The sequence below is a fragment of the Tyto alba genome, unplaced genomic scaffold (assembly GCF_018691265.1).
Source record: "Tyto alba isolate M040663 unplaced genomic scaffold, T.alba_DEE_v4.0 Super-Scaffold_3, whole genome shotgun sequence".
Classification (NCBI taxonomy): Eukaryota; Metazoa; Chordata; class Aves; order Strigiformes; family Tytonidae; genus Tyto; species Tyto alba.
The window spans coordinates 20,621,395-20,643,521 of record NW_024881304.1 but is presented as its reverse complement, the minus strand read 5'-3'; the positions used below and the strand labels follow the sequence as shown (position 1 = coordinate 20,643,521).

The window sequence follows — 22,127 nt, the reverse complement described above, 5'->3', positions numbered from 1 at the left end:
GTCAGCACTGCATACATGGAAAACAAAATGAGTAGAGCCCTATTTCCTACTCTAGCTTGCATCTATCAGGTTATGGCAAAGACAAGATCATGCTGGCTTTGGGATAGAGAGACTAGAATAAAAAGCTAGTTTCATCCTAGAAGCAGCACAGAATTCCACAATGTGTAGAAAGTGGTGTAGTGGTATAAAGGTGTTCTGATTTCCATCTTGTATTAACTGAAGACAGCCAAATGACACTAACGCCACACTCAAACTACATGCTGAATTTTCTTAATTACCTGTTTCTGAGCAGTAGAAGTCTCATTTACAGCAAGATACAACTTTTACAGTTGATACTGCAGCTCTGAGAAGCACTGATCAAGGGAAGAATATCATCAGTAAAGGAGAATATGTAAGTTGGCATTTGAAAGATACATTTTACAATTATCTTTAGTGCCCTTCAAAAAAAATTTAAGGCTACTCTTAAGACCATTTCCTACACAGTTTTCCTTAAAAAAAAAAAGCCATAGAAGGGATAACTGTCGAGATTTATCAACTTCCAGCAAATTCTAGCCAGTAAGTCCATTATGCTTTGAAGTCCAGTGCTGCTATGTAACTCCTCTTACCTCAAACACTCCTGCTCCCTGCACATGGTCAAAAAAACAAATCATCATAGCTTCTGCCTCACCCAACAATTACACTATACCTATAATAGTCATACATTACTGTAGCACTGTATTTCAGCATGTCTGAGCTAATGGTCAAGTACAAAATTTCAGAGTGATTCAAGTGTCCTGTACAAACTGTCAAGGACAACCACAGCACAAAATAAACATACTGTTTTATTTCATCTCTGTTTACAAAGTTCCCATACAGAGTAGTGCATGCAATTTTAACAAAAGTCAATGCTAGTTACTGAGCTTTATGGGTAAGATGCCTTCATTCCGTTGTGCCTTGTAAGCCTCACAGCAGTCCAAATACCAGCCTAAGGTCTTCACTTTAGAGATGACTTTTGTATCACATGTCTAGTCTATCACATTTAACACTGACAAAGATCATGAGGTATGCTAGTCTGTTACCTGCTTGTAAAAATACATTATTACATGTACAATAAGGATACTTTAATTATTAGTGTATTAGACTGAAAATACAAACAAGGCAGGATAGTTGCAACAAGGAAAGAACTTTAAATGTGAAAGCTGAAGCCACTGAAACATTTTTTTCATGTTGATGCCAAAAAAGCTTTGGGTTACCGTGCAGGGAACAATCCTCTTGACTAACAAACAAGTCTGTCTTTATAACTACCTTATACTATTTCTGTTAAAGCAATTCCAGGAATTATGTTTAGCTATCTTAACATTTATTTTTTGCTGTCTTCGTAAATCTGGCCACAGTGCTCATGTTTAGTTAGCTTACGACCTTTCAGAATCCTCTGTTCTTCATTTCACTTAGTACAAAATCACACTCGGGAACTCAATCAACTCTAATAAAACATCTCAGTATAAAAACTTCATGGTCTTCTGCACACCTTTCAACTTCAGATCTAACCTATAGTAAGAAGAACACTAGCTATCCTTAACTGGCTGCTCTAAGTTATTTTGATCAGTTACTAGTGCTATTAAGTGAGGATATAGGTAGGCTTTTTGTTTTGTTGTGTTTTCTTTTAAACAGTTCCATAAGTCCCTACTTCCACATATTTACAGCAAAATAAAACTAGAGTTCCTGCTTTTTAGGTAGCATAATTATTTGTGTCTCTAAAATATGCAATGCTCGAGTTACAGCTATGCTGTTATCAGAGGCATAGTTAAAAGACATGTCCCATTCCATAACAGTTTACATTTCTAAGCCCACTATTATTAGTACTATACAGTGGGATCTGCCTAATATTCTTCTATTTCAGCTTTAAATAAATACACTCTTTAGATTAAATCCTCCCCACCACCCTTTCAAACACTGATGGCTGATAACAGGCCTCTGCCTTTCAAAGATGAAAATCAAAGCAGCTCACCCTCCATCTTTCACAAAAATACAGGCTGACCTAACCCTGAAGTGATCCTACAGTTCTGATACCAATCCTCAGAACCCCCGCTTTAAGCCCTCCTGCATCAAAGGTGCTGGCCACCACCTAGTCATCCCCCAGGCCACAGAATTAAAATAAGCTCCAAATTGGAGTCATGAAGACAGACATGCCCAATTCTCAAAACAACTTCTGAGGGGAATCAAATATGAAAGAGAATTGCTATTTGGCACTATCACAGCCACAGACTTTGTCTCCCAGCTTTCACAGAATTCCAGTTCAGTGGGACTTCAGCTCTACATTATAAACAAGATTTTTGTTCCTTGAATGCTACAAAGAAAGGGCTCCAGTCTCACAAACACAACAAACATGATCATTCTGTCACCCAGAGAATTTAAAGAAATCTATAGTTTCCATAAGATACTTAAGAATTGGAGGGTCACCCTTTATATTATTGTCTGAAATGGCGCTAGCCTGATGATCTTTTCCCTGGAAAAGAGTAGATACTTGTTCCCTCACAAGCAGGTCTCTGAAGCCAGCATGGCAGTCTCTATTACACTGCAGTATGTGCTCAAAGAAAATCAGAAACTAGAAGTGATGAAAAGACAGCATCTAAATTTTACTTGAGAATTTTTATAAACACATTGAAAAATTACTCGTATTAGTATCAGTTATGAAGTTCTTCTCAGTCTTAAAATCCCTTTCATGTATTAGCATTGCACAAAACTGATCTACAAGCCTATATATTCTGTACCTCAAAGAATCCCAGTAGCCTTTTACCAGCACTGTCTCACAACACCATTAGGCAATTAAGGTAGCCTTGTATCACTGTACTGTGTCATCAGATGATGCAGTAGTTTTAGAAAAGTTTTTATCTCTCTTTAGTCAAAGCCCCACTTGAAAGGCAAATACTACAACAGAAAGGGGGAAAGATGACAAACCAACATTACAACCATTTCCAAATCGTGGTTCCCTATTAGCACTTAACCACTTTGACCAAAATAAGCATACAGTAAGACCAGTTAGCATTAAAAGTGTTGTAACAAGTTATACAAAGAAATTTTAAAATAAGTGTTTGAGACCAGCAGCATACTTCAGTAATTCTTTCTTCAAGACTGAGTAGTAGTGGAAATGCCTAATTGAAAGTGCATAAAAGTCAAGACTGTCCCAGTTCCCTCTTGTGATCCATACTCCTGTTTGTATCTGCTCTACCTTCCAACATTTAACAACAGACTTACAATAATTATTACACAGTCCTACTGCTACTTCAGCAGTTGGATTTCTCCTTCTGCTTCGCTAATGTGCGCTTCAATTCCTTTAAGTTCTCTGTCAGTACCTCCACCTCATCCATTCGTCCACTATGTTTGGCATCAAATATATAAGCTTTGATATTATCTATCTGTTGGAGAAGCAGCTCTTCCTCTATAGCCTCCTCTCCAGAAATCTCATTGCCATCTTCCACTTCAAAGGGATTGGTTGAGGATCCCTCTTCAAATGGATTCCCAGAATTCCAAATGCTCCCAGGCTTTTGAACTGGATTTTCATCTTCTTCAAAAGGGTTTGAAGTACTGCCAGGTGCTTCATTAGTTTGTTCATCCTCCTCCTCATTTTCAAATGGATTATATTCTCTATCTCTTTGCAGAGCTGTGTTAGATGAAGAAACCACTGGAGAAGTGTCTTTGGCGAATGGGTTATCAGGATCTTCCTCTAACTGAGGGGTATCTACTTCATCTTCAAAGGGGTTTAGACAGGCTGTCCGATCTTGGTCTTTGTCACACTGTGGGACATTCTGGGGCTTGAGTGTGAAGGTCAAGTGCTCTTTAGCTGGCAGCTGCTCAACAGCAGGAGTTTCAAAATTTGGGTCCCCTTTCATCTGAGTAATATCCAAATCCAATGCATGTGCTGTCAAGTTCTGATTCTCTTTTGCAACTTCATGCTGATGCTGCTTGACTTCTCTGAAGTCTAAGGAACGTGTCCTTGAATGCTGAGACATTAATTTGTGGTGTTCTCTTTCCCACTCTTTTTCACAAAGGACCTGAAGTTCCTCCCTCTGCATCTCCTCCTCTTCTGCCTGTTTTTTAGAAAGCTCAATCGCTTTCAGAGTTTGTTGTTGATTGTATTCATCCTGAAGCTGCCTCAGGTTCTCTTGCAGCATATGGACCTCGTCTATCCTATTAGCTGCCTTTGCTTGCTTAATAAAGGATGTGATATTGTCAATCTGCTGAAGGAGTGGGTCTGCTATCTCACTTTCTCTCGATATGCTAGATGTAGGTAACCAGCCTTCAGATTTCCTGACTGTTCCTTTTTTCAGATGAGTTGCATCACCATTAACTGCAGCTGCAGATCTGGAGATAAAGTCCTTCTGCTTCTCCTCTTGTTTTCCATGTGTTTCGAGAGCCACCTAAAACAAAAAACATGTAGGTAAGAGAACACCATGAGCTTGAAAAAATCCATTCTAAATATCCATAGGTACAAGAAGTTAGCTGGTCTTAGACAGTGCTGGCTGTCACTGAAAGGGATCAGCTGCATTTTTGGTTACTTTGCAGAAAATACTTATTTTCATAATACTACCTAAATGCTTCCCTTCAGCTTGCTTGATCACTTGACACTGATCAAAATCCCATGACATCTACCTCAACAAACTTGAGGGCAAGCAGAAGCAGTGATGGTGCTTTATAGAGAGAGAGAGCAAAAAAATGTGTAATGAAACTGTGCAAAGAGTGGTCTAGCCTGATTTGGACAGCAACTGTATCACATCTGACTACAGCAAATATCTGTAATAGAACATCAGCGTTAAAGGTCATTGATATAATTGGATTTTGGAGTGCAACAATTCTTATTTCTCAAATTCTACCTCAAGATAAAGCTGGTTTAGTTTACAATTAACCATGTCCTCCCTCCTAACTGAAAAAACACACTCTCTCTGAAAAGACATCTTTGTTCTAATATGTCCTTTTTCACCACTGAAAGAAGTCTCCAAATTCTACTTGTGCAAATGAACTCCAAAACACAATTTAAAAACCCACATAAACTAACATAGTTAGTTTAGGGCTTGCTCTGCATGCACTGCAGCAGAAACAGCACGTGCAACCAAGTCACTGCTGCTTCCTTTAAGTGTTCAGCTGCTCAATACACACCTGCTTATGTTCTAGATAGAATACAATGCTGATGCTACATGAATCTCTGAAAAAGGGTATGGAATGATCAGCATGAAAAAACTGAAATTCAGTGTTAAAGGCAGCTATTCATACACACACAGCTACTAGGCTTAAGCCCTTGAAGGAGGCCCTGATAAGATGTAACAAATCTTTACCTGTCTTACCATATGCAGTCTTCTCTTCTTCAGTTCTTCATACTGATCTTTGGTTGGCAGGGACATTAGGCCAAGCAGTTTTTCCTGGCAAAAATTGAAATATTTACAGCGTTGCATGCAGGCATTCAGCCAAATTTCAAGTATTTGAAAAGAATACCCCACCAATAAACAGAAGGTACTTCTGCACTGCAGTCACTGCTGCAAGTCTGAGCACATCTTTGCTGCCGTAACTATAATGCTAGTTAGGTTCACACCTCAGCAAGAGACAAAGCCAAGATTCACACATTCTCTCAGGTCCCTAAACTCAATGCTGCTCTGACTACACTATCTGTATTCAGACTAGCTCATTTAAGGCTACCGTAAGTCATTAGGGGAACAGAAAACATACAGAACTAAACCACAGGGATGCCAGGCGAAGAAGAGACCCCTATATAAAATTTACATTCAGCTCGTAACATACGCTCCATTTACCTGAACAAAAAGTGTAGCTGAGTATCTTATCATTCTCTGAAGTTGTAGTGTTTTAGGATGAGGCTGGGGATCTTCACGCAAGCCTAGACTCAAAATCTTTTTGCTGAATCAAAGCAAACATACAGCTTCATTAGTTCAAAAACAAGGGCTATTGAAAATGCAACAGAAAGGGAGAGAAACAGTATTGGATGAAAACTTTCTGCTGTTCTTTTAGGTTAACCACTCTGGATATTACAAGTTATAACACTTTCCACTCCTACCTTTTTTTTTTTTAAAAAAAAAAACCAAACCCAACAAAAAAACCCACAACAAACCAACCAAACCAAAAACAAACAAAAAAACTACCAAAAAAAAAAAAAAAGTAACTGTGCCACTATTTGTTTCCTCTGTACTTAGTTATTTCCACTGAAAAGCAATGCATGATTTTTAAGGCTGGAAAAGGAACTAGAAATTGATGGTGCACAGGAACAATATCTACCTTTTCACATGCTCTTTGCAACTGAGCAGATTATATGAGTAAGCAGATACATGCTACACAAACACAGGTACCAAGTTGATAAAAACTACAGTGAGGTCATAACAGAGGGAGATACACACATGCTGAGGGGGGAGAGAGAGAGATGTTTTACCTTAAGGCATCTATAAATTCGTATACTTTTTGAATCTCCACCCTCAAGTCATTAGCATGTTCAAGATTGTAGGTTGTCTCCCCAGCACTAGGAAAGAAATACAACTTTAAGTCATGCATCCAGCTAACAACACATACAACACTAAGAGTTATCCCAAGATGACTAAGATTCACAATGGTAAGAATAGGTAACACTAAAGGGGTTGAAAGATTTTATTTCAAGCTCATTGTGTTTAAAACCCCTTTCTTTGTGACAGGAGTGGAAAATAACAATCATGTTGTGAACATGAACATTTCATAGAAGGTAATTTTAGTTATGATTGGATTATTATTTACTATTATAAGAGAAATTGTATTTTAAACACAAGAATGCCACTCTACCAATTATATCTAAATCATCCACATACTTAGCAAATGCATCTATATTGTGTTTCTCTCCAGGTGACTGGGTGCAGAAAAAGCACTGACTGAATAAGTAACTACACCATTAAGTAAATATCTCTACTAATGCTTGTCAGAAATCAAAACCCTACAACCCCACGTGTGTATAATATTTAAGGCAGTAGTAACTGACTGTCCACAGGGGGACACGATCAATTATATGCACTTTACTACAATCTAACATCTATTGATAAAACAAACTAGGATTTAACAGGGAAGACTCTTCACCGGTTTTTAGCTTCCCTCTCCTTTTACATCACAAATATAAAAAGATCACTCTCTCTAAACCAACTTTGTTATCCATATGATTCCAGTTTCTGGGACTCACTACTAGTCAGAAATCTTTAATTTCATCAGTAAGAAGTCTGTTGATTTCTGACATGTGCTTCCATTATCCAAGACATTCACATTCTTACTTTTCTCCAGTTGTCAAGCCCCATAACACCAGCTCTCAAAGTCATGGCAAAAAGCAGTAACAGCTTCATGTTTTTTACCTTCTATACTCCTTTCTTCCTTTCGGAAGGTGTGTTTTTACAAAAACGGTTTTGTTATGATGAATGACAGCCTAATTTTTCTACAACCATCAGATCTAAAGGATGGGTACAGAAATATTTGTTAACTTCAACTTCCCAAATGGACATGCTTCATAGTCTAAGATCAATACATATATTTCTCTACTATACAAGCCATAAATATAACCTGACAAGCCCTTGCAGATATAGCTGGAGAGATTTAAGTTACCTTAGTGAGAGAATACTACCGCAAGAAATTATGCACAGCAGTGTGGTATGTGAATGCTGCTTATCCACTGCAGCACAGGGCAGGCCAGCTAGATTCAGAACAACTGTCATGTGAAGGCTTTACACAAGAACAAGAAAGCATTCAAACCATCCTTTGCTGCTGGCACTACCTGGAAGCCATACCATCCAGCTGAGGGCAGTAATACCCAACTTCAACTCTTATGGAGAAACTCATTTACACAAGAATTGAAGCCTTGTACTTCCCTTTTTGCAAAGGTGACACCTCAAAGTATAACGGTGGCACCTCACTGGGAAGTGGCTTTAAAAAAAATAAATCAGACTTCTTAGCTGTATGCAATGTTGCCATTAATAATGAATTCAGTATTACTTTGTTTGAAGAACATCCAAAAGACAAGAGATAATCTAACACTGCTTTTCCTTGTACTTTAGACAGTCTTGCAGCCTTAGCACACCACTTCCTTACTCCTTCCAAGACTTTTGGGGAGGAAAAATACATATATTTATAAATAAAATCAGCAAATTGGGCTTACTTTAGTGATTCTGCCATCCTTATGTACTCTGGTGCCTTCTGGTCAACCTTTTCCATGCAGAGCCGGAGTTTCTTGTTTAAAACAAAATGTATAAAAAGAGAACTTATATTAAAACATTAATGCAAGAACATGCTGACATAAGCCTTTCATGCTGTCTGTGCACGTTCAGAGTTAACTGTGATGAAAACCATTTAACTATTTACAATGACAAGACCCTCCAGTTATCTTCAGAACACAGATGGAACAGTCAGGAGCAGAGAGACTCCCCGTACCCCTGCAACGTAAATTTTGAATTCAGAAGCCGTTTTAATGGATGATTCGGACAACTTCTAGCCTTAAATCTCTTTACAAAGAGCACCAACAGAAACTCCCATTAATACTAGCCTGGGAGGGTTGCGGACTCTACTGAAAAGATACCTGATGACTGTCAGTACCTGCTTTCAAAGCACATTTGAACATAGCGTTCCAGTCTTATGTTACCAATTGCTATAGATGGTTCAAAAAAGCATCTGCCATCAGTGTGAGGGCAAACTGATGACATCAAGTCCTACAGTTCCAGTGCAGCTCATCGACAAAGTGCACAGCTTATCATTGGTTTAAGCAAGAACTGTTCTGAGGAATCCCAGCTGATGAGAATGAAGATGTATCTTAAAATGATGTCTGAAGTTATTGTGGGCTATAAATACTATATGGCAACTGGCTCCATCATTTCAGATATACCTTTGTTATGTAGTATAAGCACCCAATAGTGTCTATTCTAAAACAAGTGAGTATTAAGACTTAAATTAAGACCTTGGTCATGAGGTAAGCCACAAGTCAGGTAGTGACAACTGCAGATATATACACTGAGGATGAAAGCAGCGAAGAGTTTGATTTACCTCATAGAGTTTCACAATCTCTGGAGTGTATTCTTTCTCATCAATCTGTTGTTCTCTTTTCAACAGGGTATCTTTGCAGTGCCGACAGCAACGGATTCGGTCATCATCCTTCTCATCCAGAACTGAGCTCACACTGCTTATGCTGCTAATGCTGCCACGGCGGGAGCCATGGACACTATTAGGTGAGGAGTTTGGGCTAGTATGAGAACCCAAGGCCTCTTTGCTGGCACTAGTGAGCTTGCCTAAAAATTATACACAGTTAATTTTACAGTGACTGGAGAAGCCAAATGAATTGCACTTTAACAGAAACTTTACATTCAGGTGATATTAGAAAACCAAGTTGAAACAGGCTGCTGAAAAACATGCAAGGAACCCATGACAACCAAGACTAAGTCAGAATTTGGGTCTTCACTGCAAATCCTGCTCCATTCTAAAATCAGCTAGAGAGCAGAGTGCTGAGAACCACCTACTTTGCTTATGCCTAGAAGCATTTTCATGTTGGAGTGTTCATAGTTATAGAACAGTGTCTAGAAGAACAGGTATGTTAATGCCATCCATGTTTTGTGCTTGAACGCTTCAAAAAGCACAATTAATGTCATTTATTTCCACAGCAAATAGAATCTCCTCTCCAGTGCACCAGATGAGGAAATTAAGAGTTCAAAGGGTTTCTCAAAGGCTTGTGGATGAACTTCCTTAACATCAGCATTTGGACAACCATGGGCAAGACTGGAAATAGCCACAATAGTTTTAAATGTCAAGAACCTTGGCAGTTTTAATTCCTAAAGTTAATACCTTCACAATTATGGTACTCAGTAGAATAAAACACTGAATATTAATTATATTTACTAGTAGAATATACTACTACTAATTCTAGTACCTTTTTTCAGTGTTATGTAATACTTCCAAAGCTGCATAAGGAATAAAGAATGGAGAAATCATTTTTGTTTCACAGACAAATGTCTGCGTGAAACTGAATGACACATTAAGGACCAAGGTTTCTACACAGGCAGAATATTACCAGGAGCTTTTTTTCTAATGGCAAAAAGCCTGAATGCAGTTAGCAGCCTGAGCGAGCTAAGGAAAGGAGGAATTAACACCACACACTGTACTTACTTGCCAAAGGCAGACTGACAAGTTCCATGCACTTCTTGCACATAATAGACCCACAAAGGCGGCAGTGGTGACGTCTGTTTCGAATACTGAACTTATTGCCACAGTCTGGGCAGAAGGGAACATCCTGATCACTGACCCAAGGCACTACAGATTTCTCTATAGCTGTGATCAGGCAAGAGGGGAGGGAATACACACAACGTAATTAATTCAATTAATTCCTGAGCTGGTTAAACTATAGGAGCAAGTAGTCTGAGGTAAGGTCATACCAACCTCTTATTTTAGCTGACTCAGTGTTTGCTCTGTCAAACGATGTAAGCTAAGAAGATAAAAAAATAAGAGCTATGAAGATAAACAAGATATTCAAGAGAACTAATTTTGCAAGAAGAGAAAAAACAACACAACCCAGTGCAACAAGAAATCTGGCATTTTTAAGAGACAGGACTCTCAAACTGTTTTACACCAGATTCCTGCAGCTTTTCTATTTATTTCTAATGTCATATTCATACAAGTAGTGCTAAACAATGACTGCCAAACCTGTACAAATCAGAGCATTTTGGACACAATCCTTACAGCATCCAACATTACTGCATCTGAGACCAAATGCAAGTATATCATTGGTAGACTTTGAAGAATGAGAAGCTGGAATCATCATCACAAAAACATTAGGGAGAAACTTAGTAAAGTAAAGGATGGAGAAAATATACAGAAAAATAGGAGCGTCATGAAACATGTGGGAGTAGCATGTTTAGCTTGAAAATAGTGCACAGAAACACAAATCATATCCACAGTACAGGGTCAGACCAAGCACAGTACTCAAGGATAAAAAAGGAAAACAGTAACATTTGAAGAGAGTCATAGTTTAGTTTCCTTTTTTTAAAAAGTGCACTGCTAGATAAATGGGCACACTTCATACTAAAATACGGTATTTTTTTTAAATCTAGGAAATATTCAGAAGGCTGGAATATTAAAAAGTAGCAAATTTACCTTTTCTAGCCTGATTATTAACTTATTGACTTCAACTACATAGTGATCAATCCTGGCTGCTCGGTGTTTCTTGAAATCAGAAAGATGGCTTCTCATAGCACCTGGAGAGATAGCAGAAAATTTTCAGTCACTCAGGCGTTCTGTATGGATTTAAATGCATTTAAATGCCTCTTGAAAGACAGCTGTCTCTTCATCATTTATTTCTTGGGTTTAAATAAAATTATAAAGACACATTAGAATTCTACATTTTCACAGTGCTACTCTAAATAAAAAAAGCAGGTTAAAGCCTAGTGTCCAGGGTAGCAATAAACAGGATTTGACTTCTACTACAGAATAGAACAGGCACTATGTTAAAAAGAACATCTGCAACAGTTGTTTGTTTTTTTTTTTTTTTTTTTTTCCCCTCTTCATCCCTCAGTTACATTTGGCAAGCTATTATCAACTATTCTCAAAACCAACTCCCTTTAGTTTCCTGGCTACATGTTGAACAACGGGAAGAGGCAGGTACAATGATTACTGGAGGTCTATGCAACAGCAATTTCTCTTTCAGACTTCTGATCGTCCTTCTACCTTTAGGGATCCGAATAAAATCCTTTATGACAGTTCAGATTTACAGAAAACTGATCACCAAGTATACAAAATAACAATATAGAATCTATTTAAGAAATGTACAATCTGTATTTGTCAGTGCTGATTTCAAGTTTAAGTTTTGATTCTTTTCCAAGTATGATGAGCGAGGTATTAAAAATCAGTTACAGACAGAAAAAGAAAAAAAAAAGTCTTTCTTCTGACTGGTAGAAAACAAAAATCAGAGGTTGCTTTTTGTTAATACCTATGTAAGTGTAAGAATCTCACTTCTTCATGCTAATGAAATAATCAAAAAGCCTTCTTTCATTCATAGAAATGAAAGGGCTCATCTGGATAACTGAATTCAGCTACTGCTTTGGAGACATCACACAGTACCTTTCACAAACCCACCACATCCTACCCTAAAATCTGTGAGGTTCATCTTCTATACTCTGATCAGAAAACAGTTCTTACTTCTCTAATGTTCAAAAATCTTCTGTCAGTTCACTGCCTAAATTTATTCTTAGCTAGTATTTATACTATGATCGCTGCTGAAATAGTTACAAAGTCAAAAGTGTAATATCTACAGAACTCAAGACTCTGCAGACCCAAAGGAGTAAATCCTAGTCTGGCAGCAGCACAGGGAAAACTTGCCCAGGATCCAACAGAGACAGTGCTGCTTTGCCCCCCTGAAAATAATCATAATATTTCAGCAATAGTAAGAAGCAATTTCGAGTAACAGTATTTGTAAGTACAGGCTCAGTCAACTTATCCCTGAAATTCTACAAATGTAGATTTATATTCAGAGGTATGGGGTTTGGGTTTTTAGGGTTGTTTTGTGGTTTTTTGCTTGTTTGTTGTGCTTATTTGGTTTTTGTTTGTTTGTTTGTTTTCTAAAGTAGATCTCTCATTAAAGAGAGATGATCTACACCTCAAATCCAACGAAAAAGCTGAAAGACTTTAAATCAATGGACAAGATTTTTGTCAGACATGTAAACTAACAGCTACTTTAAGTGTAGCCCAACAGTTGGAGATTTTATATAGCTATAGCTTCATTATTAATTAGTGGATTATCTGTTTTGTAGAAAGCCACAAGATGGTTGCAGAACACCTCAATGAAGCCAGATGCAGAGGTAAACATACACTCAGTAGGCCTCAACAGCTCAGGCACAGTGACATGACAAACAGCCATCCTGATCTCAAGGTTAGTTGGGTTATTGATTCTATACATTTATTTTTTTTTAACCCATTATCTGCATTTCCCTCATCACCCCACACAATGTAGGCAGGCTGCACAAAATCAGTATGCAAACCATATCCCCACGCTACAGTAAATCAAATGCAATACAGACACAATTCAATGCAACTTCAGCAATACTGTAGCACTTTCCGAGTTAAGATCAAAAGAAAAATTATCCCCACTGCTCACTGCTCTCTAGCTCTCCTACCTACTTCCTGGGGCTCCCACATGTATGGATCTACTCCACCATAGCTGAATGACTCATATCGTTCCTGAGATCCAGAATCAGTTCTGTCATCTTCTCGTTTCAGCAATTTCTTCTTTGCTCTTTTGGCCTTCTGGACTAGATCTGAAAAAGATAAACCCAAGCTACCAACCATGGCAGGTAGTCACTGAAATCTGTCACATGAAACCAGTATGGAATATACGTCATCTTTTAGCACAAGTCTTTTTCCGTGATGACAAGTTTATCCTCAATGTGTTCTATTTAGAACCAGAATGTGGTTTAGAGAAACACAGATGACATGAAATACTCTTTGTTATCTGTCATAAAGTAGCACTAAGGTCCTAATGACAAGAGAGTAGTTTCAGACACTCCATTCAGGGACTTCACTGTAAAACAGTAAGCTGCCTTAAACTATGGGACCCATTTCACAGCGTTCTGGGACATCATACAGATAGCATCTTAATTCTCTTACGATTTTCTTAGGATTCAAGGATTTTCACCACTCTGTCTTGTTGCACAAACTACAAACTAAGAATTTCAGTGCGCTCGTACACCTAAATAATTGCAGAAGTACTAAACAGCCCAGTGTATTACCTCATACAAATGCTAGTGAGAGGACGGCATTATCCTGGGGGGGAAAAAAAAAAAAAAAAAAAAAAGACCAAGAACTTGAAACTTCAGAGCTTTTGTTGCCCTTGCAGCTATGTTCCTCTCTGAATGCTAGCAGAAGTTGAGGGCACTCCTTTTCTTGACAAACACATTCAGTATCTCTTTGAACTACATCTTTTACACATCAGTCTTTCTAACAAGCTGCTGGGAACCATGAGTTAGCATGTTCTTTCATATTTCTAATTTTCTTGTTTAGTGTCCAACACACTGGAACTTCCACATTGACCTTAATGGAGACTGTCCTCCCCCTGCTGCAGCCACTAGGGCTGTGCCAGCAGGGCCCTTCTGCAGACATTGTACTTCCTAGCAGTTTTTCAGCTGCTAAAGTTATGATACCTCCCAAAATGACACTCAGTGATATAAAACACACTTCTCAACAAAAGTTGAGTGTCAGGTTGGCAAGGGCTTTGCTAGCGTTGTAACATCATCTAAGAAACAGGATCTCTCTTCCCCCCACCTCCTCTCAAGCCAGCATAGCAAATGCCAGCTAGACACTGCAGTTTCTTAAATGACGTTTACACTATCTAAACAGAAAATCGTTTTCCACTCGAGACTTTGGAAGTCTGACATACTTTAAAAGAAGCAGGGATGCCTCATGGCTTTGCCAGATACACAAAAGCTTTTCAAGCAAACTTCGTAACCTTGTTTGCCACAAAATCATACTTAACCACCTCAGTATGACTCAAAAGTAGTAAGATGATTCATAAGCATTTCTAGAACTCCAAAATTAGGATAGTTGGAGTTCAGCACAAAGTCGTGCAACCACTTGTGATACACAGTTTGAACACCAGTCCCTAAAACAGGTAATTTAAACACGTGAATCTGCCGGCCTTTCTTCTTCTAGAAGGGATCTCACTGGATAGACATTTACATGAATAACTGGGACAGAAAGTAAGCAGTCAAAACCAACATCATTTATGCAAGAACACATACGAAAGACAGCCTGAGAAGTCACAGCACACTAGAGTAAAAGGACACTAGAGAGAACAAAAGTCATAATGCAGGTGTTTTGTATTAAATGAAAAAAGTGGTTTGGAAATCTTACCAAGCCCAAGTTCTTGTTTTATGAAAACCATACTGTTGTTCTGGTTTAAATGCTCCACGGAAGCACCTGTGATTCTGCTATTACAGCAGAACTATTACCGATGATGAGAACATGACTGCAGTACTGAGCAGGCTACCTTCACTGTCCAAGAGCAGCACAGTGCTAAGAGCCAAGAAGTAGCAAGACTCATGGAAAGCAACTTAAAGATTCATGAAATATTAAACTGTACTACCCTTAAAACAGGCTTGCCAACATCACAAACTTTTCACTGAGAAAAGAGGCTTTAAGTAATAATCATCCATCTCAGACAGAAAAAAAAAAAAAAAAGAGAAGAGTAAAAATTCAAGATTGCCAGGTCACTATCTCTAATATAATAAAACCAGAAAGATTTCTGCGGGGAATACACAGAATTATCACCAGGTTTTACACATTTTTCTTTCAATGTAAAATGACACTGTGTATGCAAAGGGGAGGGGAGTAAAAAAGGAAAATATTTTAGTTAAACAGAATTCAAAGAGATTTTTCAAACACTAGTAAAAGTTGGTAATCCATAGCACAATCCTGGGACACTCCTAGCATCTCCTGTCAGTTCCACCACACACATTCTCTTCCATCTTTTCCCACCAATAACCTTCCTTAACTTTAACTGTGACTACAGTTTTATCTACTGTCAAAACAAGGGATTGATGAATTGGTACCTGGCAAGCACCAGAGATTCCCCATAGTCTGTCAGGTCTTCAGGTGATGCTTGGGAATTCATCTGGGTTACAGTATAAATCAGTTTTCAGAAAAAACCACAAGACAAAGAAACCTCTAAAAGGTCGATAATAAAAATCACGCAGAAAATCAGACATTTGAAGGGTGATGTCTTCTAAACGCTCGCTTTAGAATTTACTTGGTGAAAGTATTGGGACTAGCGTAAAAATTATGTCTTGGCCTAGGGTAATTTATAGAGAAATGGAACTCCATACCTCACTTGTAACCCACTTCAACTAATATTCTAGCTTCCTCAGACATCTGGGGAGAGCCCCTGCAGCCCAAGTGGCTTCTGTTGCACTTGGAATTTTACGTGGCAAAAATGAACGCGTTCCAACTGCCGTCACGACTCTTACTTTTAAGCTGCCCTTTGACATCTCTGTCCTCGCTCGAGTGCTCCTCCTCGTAGTGCGACTGAAGCTGGTAGAAAGACTGGAGATCCTTCAGGCAGAGCGGGCACAGAAAGCCCTCCCTCATCTCCCCCGGGTCCCCGAAGGGCGGCGGGCAGCCGGACGCCATGGCGGGCCGCTCCGGCTCCCCGAGCTCAGCGGCGACGCAGCGGCCGCCGGGCCGGGCGGAAGCGCGGGGGCAGCATCGTCCTCCGCGGCGTCCTGAAAGAAACCGGGGCGGCGGCGTCGGGGCGGCGGCGCGACGTCACCCCACGCCCTGCCTGGCCCCTCCGCGGCCCAGCGGGCGCCCGCGCCGCGTCCCGCCGCTCTGCATGCGGCGCCCGCCCGGCGGGGAGCAGAGAGCCGGAGATCGCGGAGCGGGAGCCGGGGCCGGGGCCGGAGCCGGGCGGCGACCGAGACAGACCGAGCGGCGGCGGCGGCGGCAGCAGACAGGGCTGGAGCCGGGACCGCCGCCCGGGGACCGCCGCCCCGCCCCTCGGCGCCGCCCCGCCCCTCGGCGCCGCCCCGCCCCTCGGCGCCGCCCCGCCCCTCGGCGCCGCCCCGCCCCTCGGCGCCGCCCCGCCCCTCGGCGCCGCCCCGCCCCTCGGCGCCGCCCCGCCCCTCGGCGCCGCCCCGCCCGCGCAGGCGCAGCTTGGCAGCACGTGCCGGGCCCGCTGCCCCCCGCGCGGCCGGGGCGGGGGACGCGCGCGGAAAGGGGCGGGGCTTCGTGCTCGCGGTCACTGAGGGCCCCCGCCTCGCCCCGCCTCGCCCCGCCCCGGCCCGGCCCGGCCCGGCCCGGCCCGGCCGAGGGGAGCCGCCGGGCCCGGCCTCACCTCTGCACCCAGGCGGGAGGTGCGCGTCTCCAGCGGCAGGGAAGCTGCGGGCCGCCGCCCTCCCGTCAGCCTGGCGTCCCGGTCTGCCCGGGAGCGGTAGAGCCCGGCGGAGGGCGGGGCGAGCGCCGAGATATCGATGAGCGGGAAGGGTGGGGACAAGAAGGGCTCATCCGGGACCGGAGGGAGACGCCAGGCCTAGCTAAGGCGTGTACTGCCGAGCACAGAGCTATCGATGAAGGGCGAGACCGACGGGGGGGGCCTAGGCCTCCCCTAAGAGGGGTGCGGTAGCCGCTCCCCTCTTTCCAGCCACCCTGGAATAGGCCTTAATGACGGGCCCTGCTGGAGCATCCTGAAGCTCTCAGGTGTGTATGAGGGAGGTAGTATGAGGTTGCGGTGACAGAATCCTCTCGGGAGTAAGCAGCGTTGTGGCGCTCGGGGCAGGGGACGCTGGCCCCCTCTAGCCTCTCGCTGCTTCAGAATATCTTGCATAACACCTGTTCTGCTAGCTGCTGGCGGTTTTGTGCTTTGTATCCTTGTTACTGAGCGTGCTGAGGAGTGAACCAGCGTTGCTAACAATGACAAGCCTGATGTTCCCTTTCTTAGCCTGCAAAGTCGTTCAAAAGAAAGTGTTCCAAAACTGTAAACCATACCACTAGATGACATGGTGCTCACAGAGCCACAAATAGAATCCAGGAATCCCCCTACTGCTTGCTTTTGCTGCCTGATGGATAGTTGCGTAAATCAATGTCAGAAGCTTTTCAATATCCCCTCCCAGATGCTTGTTTCTGTTTAGTCTCAGCTGGCAAAAATCTGTGCTGTCCCATGTTCCCTGGCATACAGAGGAAATTATAAGGAGTGTGTAACCATACCTTCAGCTTCATCTGTTCAAATTACGGGCTTTTGGAGGAGGAGATTTTTCTTAAGTGGGAATGCTTCACTGTTAATGTTCTGTACTCTTATTCATGAAGTAAAATCCTTTAAAACATTTCCAGCCGGAATCGGAGTGGGGAGTGTTTTCCAAGGCACGAATTATAACTGGATGCCAAACTCCTGTGGACTTCAAATCCCAGCTAAATGATATCAGATGGTCCCAGATGGGATAAGGGATTCATCCACAATCTGGTTTTAGTGACCATTCTAAATGTTAGTCTCATTCCTGCAGTCTGGTCTTTGTGAGCTGACTATTACATGGTCACTCTCAGCACCTTATCAGATCACCAATGAATTTCACTTGGTTTGTATTTATAGTTCCATCATCTAGCAAAAGTATAATGTGAAATCAAAGTCTTAAAACCAAATTGATGTAATCATAAGAGTAAATGAATGTCATGTCAAAACAGTCAAACTCTTGGGTTTTTTACATGTACAGTTTCCTGTTAACCCTTATGCGCTAGTTTTCATAAACCATGCAGTCTTGATTCAGTTATGAATAGAGAAACAAGCAGCTGTGGAAATAATGTAGAATCCCAGTTATAGTCACCTTCCTATTCAGCATCCAAAACACAGAGCCAATTTCTCTTCGATACTAAAAACTGGTGAGATCTTACCATGCTGTAAAAGCTGTGCTTTCCCCACAGTGCACTCAGGTAAATTATAAGCTGTGAAGCTTTTTTTAGAAGGTATGGTTGGCTGTTAGTTGTTAAATTTATTTATTTAATAAGGGGCTGTATTAACCCCAAGGTCTAAAGAACTTAAAAATATTTTTAAATGTTACCAGTTTCATTTTAAAACTTAAAAAGTCTTCATCCCATAGGGACTAGAAATTAAACTAGCAGTGTATGTAAAGAAGGACGGTACTTAAAGGATGAAAAGGGAAAAATTGAAGTAGCCATCTGACTGTTCATACTGCTTTTTTTATATAAAAAGTTTATTTCTGGCCTCTTCCAGACTTAGCTGGAAGGATTTAACCACACATGGAACAGGCCTGGCAAGATGCGCTCAATGTACTCAGACCTGAGCTGGCAAAGCCTTCTAGCGTGCATGTCTCATCAAAGCTCCTGGGTTTTCTCATTGCATAGGCCTATATTTGGAATTAGGGCTCCAAGTAATAAACGTCCCCTGTCGTTACTGTCATCCTTTACTCTCCTTTTTTTTCTCCCTGATGCCTATTTTATGATCTCTCTTTCTGTGTTCGCAACTTAAGGCACCTTTTCCTACAGAAGTATGTGAGTCTTGAAGGTTAGTCTGTGATCTTTCTCAATAGGGAATGGTTATCTGCATCAGCTTCAGGTCCAAGACTTTAAGCCTTATCTGAACAGGGAAGTCCCTGGAACAGTCATTGTAGAATAGCAGTTATTTTACATTAGTTCCTATATAGACTGTTATTCTTTCTGTGAGCGTCACATTCAAGCAGCTGTGTTACGGAGAGAAACGGGGGGAACAAATTTGGCATACCTACAGCACTTTGAATTTCTGCTCTCTCAGATTCATATTCATTCTGAGTGTTCCTTATTTTTGCAAATCCCGAGATTATAATTACAGTATTTTCTTGTTTCTCTAATACAGCTAGCAGTTACTTGAGCATTCAAATATGATTCTAATAGTAAGTGCATCTACTTAGTGTTGGAAAATTCAAATTATTACCTCTGTGATAATGCCAGCAGTCACTTCATGCCATTCTTTGGGGCAGGCACACATTTCCTTCAAGGAAAGCATTAAGGATGTAGATCAGGCTCACAGTTTTGAAGTTGTCTTTAATTCTGTACTGAGTTGTCCAATTTTACATTTCTGAAAGAAACCAAAGGAAAACACTGCAGGTAGGCCTAAAAGGAACAGTTTATAAATCCTACTATATTTCCCTGTAGGGCAGGGTTTGGCTGGTCTCAGCAAAACCCCCAGCATTGCACAATTGATAGGAGATGGGCTGGAACTTGTCGGCCACAGGCCCTGGGAAGAATAAGAACTTTGTTTAGGAGGAACGGGGAGTGCTGACTCGGTGTTTGTGTTAGGATTAGGGGTGGAACAGTTGTCCGGTGACTGGGAGCTATTGTTTTTGCAGGAAGGACTGTTGCAGTTAGAAGGTAAATGTTTAGAAAAAAGCCCAATCTGTGAATGCCTAATGTAGAATGTAAGCCAATCAGCCTTTGGCATATTTTAAAGAAACCAATTTGTTTGTAACACGCTATCTAGGAACTAGTATAAAAGTATGTGAAGAATCATAACAAAACCGACATTCTGCTTGCATCAAGCTGTGTCCCGTCTCTCAATCGCGGCATTTCTCTTTGATTCACCAGGTGTGATTTTGGTCCTCAGTCTCCATTTTTTGCACTTGTTTATGTTTTATTTGCACTTGTTTATGTTTTATGATGCTCACTTATGCAGAAGTATCCCTGTATTATGCCGTGTATCTGCTTCATCTGTCAGACTGAAAGCTAAGAATTGCATTTGCTTGTCCATAAAGCAATGTGTCTTTGCAAAACAGACTGGAAAATCCAGGGTTTAATTGATCCCCATCCCTGATGAGGCACCTGTGTACTAATCTTAGGGCTTTGTATGGGATAGGAGGAAGTGAGTAGTTGGGGATGTGAAGGGGAGGTTTGCAGTGCAGTGTTTGAAGGGGTCAAACCTGGAGCAGCACAGGGAGCAGCACTGTTTTTCCCAGCTGGGTTCCTGTCCTTGGAGGAAGAGAGCAGGAACCAGCCTGAGGCTCAGTGCCTTTGAAGATTCACCTGCTGTGGTGTTACCCTCCTTCCCCTGGATTTGCTGGAGCTGGGCTGCTTCCTAGCATTGAGCTGTGCTTTTGCCTTGGGAAAGCTCAGGTGGAACCATCTATGTCTCCCTTTGTTGTTCCCTTGCTACTTTTGTCTAGACTTCTGTTGAGGCTAGTGATTTATAACTCACTGATCCAGTGAAAGAATGCTCCAGCAATATAATTGTCTCTAGAATTGTTGCAAGATCTGTGCTTGAATAGGAGAATAACGAGTATGAGAAGGGTGATAGTGGGAATAAGTGAAAATGAGAAGACAAGTAGTTGCAGGGCCTGTAGGGGGGTTTCTGTAGGTATTTCAGTTTTCTCATTCCTGTTTCATGTGCATGTTTTGTTCATTTAGTGGATGTAGGGAAGGGACAAGAAAAAGGGTAGGTGGGGAGCTGAAGACATGCCTGTCACTAGATGGCACACCAAGCACGTCTGAAAGCAAGCGAAGACCTGCTGGGAGCCTTTGCAGTGGATTTTGCAGCACATGGGGCTGCTTAGCTACTTACTTGAAAGACTTTCCTCCTGTAGTAGAAAGGATAGTCCTGCCTCTTGAGCTGTGAGTCCCTGATGACCCAGGCAGCTCGGTCCTCTCCTGTCATTTAGAAGTAGTAAGAATCATGTATAAGGAAAAGCAAGGCTGTACTGAACAGCAAGCTCTTTGCTTAAACCTGCCTTTCTCTACAGCTTCAGTAGCTGCTCATTTTCAAAAGGGAAGTCTTAAAGGCTTATTAAAATGGTAAATACAATGACTGAATTCTAATAGCCTACTGCTGGGACACAAACAATACAGTGAAAAGGACTGCCTACAGTGAGTTGTGACATGCTGGGATGTGCACTAGAAATCAAACATTTCACTGAATCTTTAGGTAGTTAATTGTACTCTTTTGAGTGTTGTACATTTGACCACAGGCTATGAAAACTCATCTCACCAAAGGAATTTTTTTGCATTACTGGTAAAACACCATGTTATGTCAATCACTGTTGAAAAGAGAAATTTCATTCAATACGGTAAAAGAAAAATGCCATTTGTTTGCACGTTTCTGAATATAAATGGTCTTGAGCACTTCCAGAGGAACTCTTTCCCCATTAAGTGATTGCACCTGTTTAATATGGTTTGGATCATTATGAGGGTATTAGACTTTTATTGGGAGTCTCTCTGAATTATTGAAGCGATAATACAAAGTTATCGTGCTGGATGTAATGATGTGTTAAATGGTGTCTGTTTGCTCCCAAAGGGAAATTTGGGCTTCTGTGTCCCTGAGGGCCCCATATCCCTTTACAGAGGTAGAGCATAATCTAGGTTTGTGCGGTGTAAATGAGAACTGACTTTGGCTGCTTGTCACTCAGGCTCTTCACACTTTGCCACACAGAGAGTGTTCACAAAATTAAAACATCCAGGTCAGTCTGAAGCAATCTGGTTTACATTTCTTCAAAAATTAATTTGTCTTCAGCTATTTACAATAGGAAGAGAGGTGTTTGGGGACAAATTAAACCTTACTGAAATGCTACAGATGCTGTTGAATGCTTTACCATTGTGGATCAATGTAAAAGAGCAACAGCACAGGAAAGGAATGTGTTCCAAACACTTGC

At 41.2% G+C, this 22,127-nt stretch overlaps 2 protein-coding genes across 12 annotated transcripts in view; one reads left to right on the top strand and one right to left on the bottom strand.

Annotated features, from left to right (window-relative positions):
* Positions 1–800: 800 nt before the first annotated feature.
* Positions 801–16,944, bottom strand: RBSN (rabenosyn, RAB effector). 2 transcript variants are annotated; one of them, XM_032987805.2, is made up of 12 exons: positions 16,841–16,944; positions 15,975–16,229; positions 13,131–13,271; positions 11,116–11,216; positions 10,402–10,447; positions 10,132–10,293; positions 9,019–9,260; positions 8,141–8,211; positions 6,410–6,496; positions 5,781–5,883; positions 5,310–5,393; positions 801–4,397 (listed from the first exon to the last, which is right to left on the bottom strand). In XM_032987805.2, the coding sequence occupies exons 2-12, from the start codon at positions 16,135–16,137 to the stop codon at positions 3,264–3,266; spliced, it is 2,334 nt and encodes a 777-aa protein (XP_032843696.2). In that variant the 5' UTR covers positions 16,138–16,229; positions 16,841–16,944; the 3' UTR covers positions 801–3,263. The 2 variants fall into 2 exon arrangements, with proteins under 2 accessions (XP_032843696.2, XP_009971894.3); XM_009973592.3 differs by having other exon boundaries at positions 5,319–5,393.
* A 143-nt stretch (positions 16,945–17,087) lies between these two features.
* Positions 17,088–22,127, top strand: part of TMCC1 (transmembrane and coiled-coil domain family 1) — a 190,279-nt gene continuing 185,239 nt past the window's right edge. For all 10 annotated transcript variants that reach the window (XR_004406397.2, XR_004406394.2, XR_004406393.2 and 7 more), the window contains exon 1: positions 17,088–17,202. The gene's annotated coding sequence lies outside the window, so the exon portion shown is untranslated. The remainder of the gene's footprint in view (positions 17,203–22,127) is intronic.

Excerpts from the sequence above, each read along its gene's own strand:
- RBSN (XM_032987805.2), bottom strand. The coding sequence starts at position 16,137 with ATGGCGTCCGGCTGCCCGCCGCCCTTCGGGGACCCGGGGGAGATGAGG. Across the intron at positions 8,212-9,018 it reads AGATTGTGAAACTCTATGAG|AAACTCCGGCTCTGCATGGA; the intron begins GTAAATCAAACT and ends GTTTTAAACAAG. Across the intron at positions 5,394-5,780 it reads CAGCTACACTTTTTGTTCAG|GAAAAACTGCTTGGCCTAAT; the intron begins GTAAATGGAGCG and ends AATTTTTGCCAG.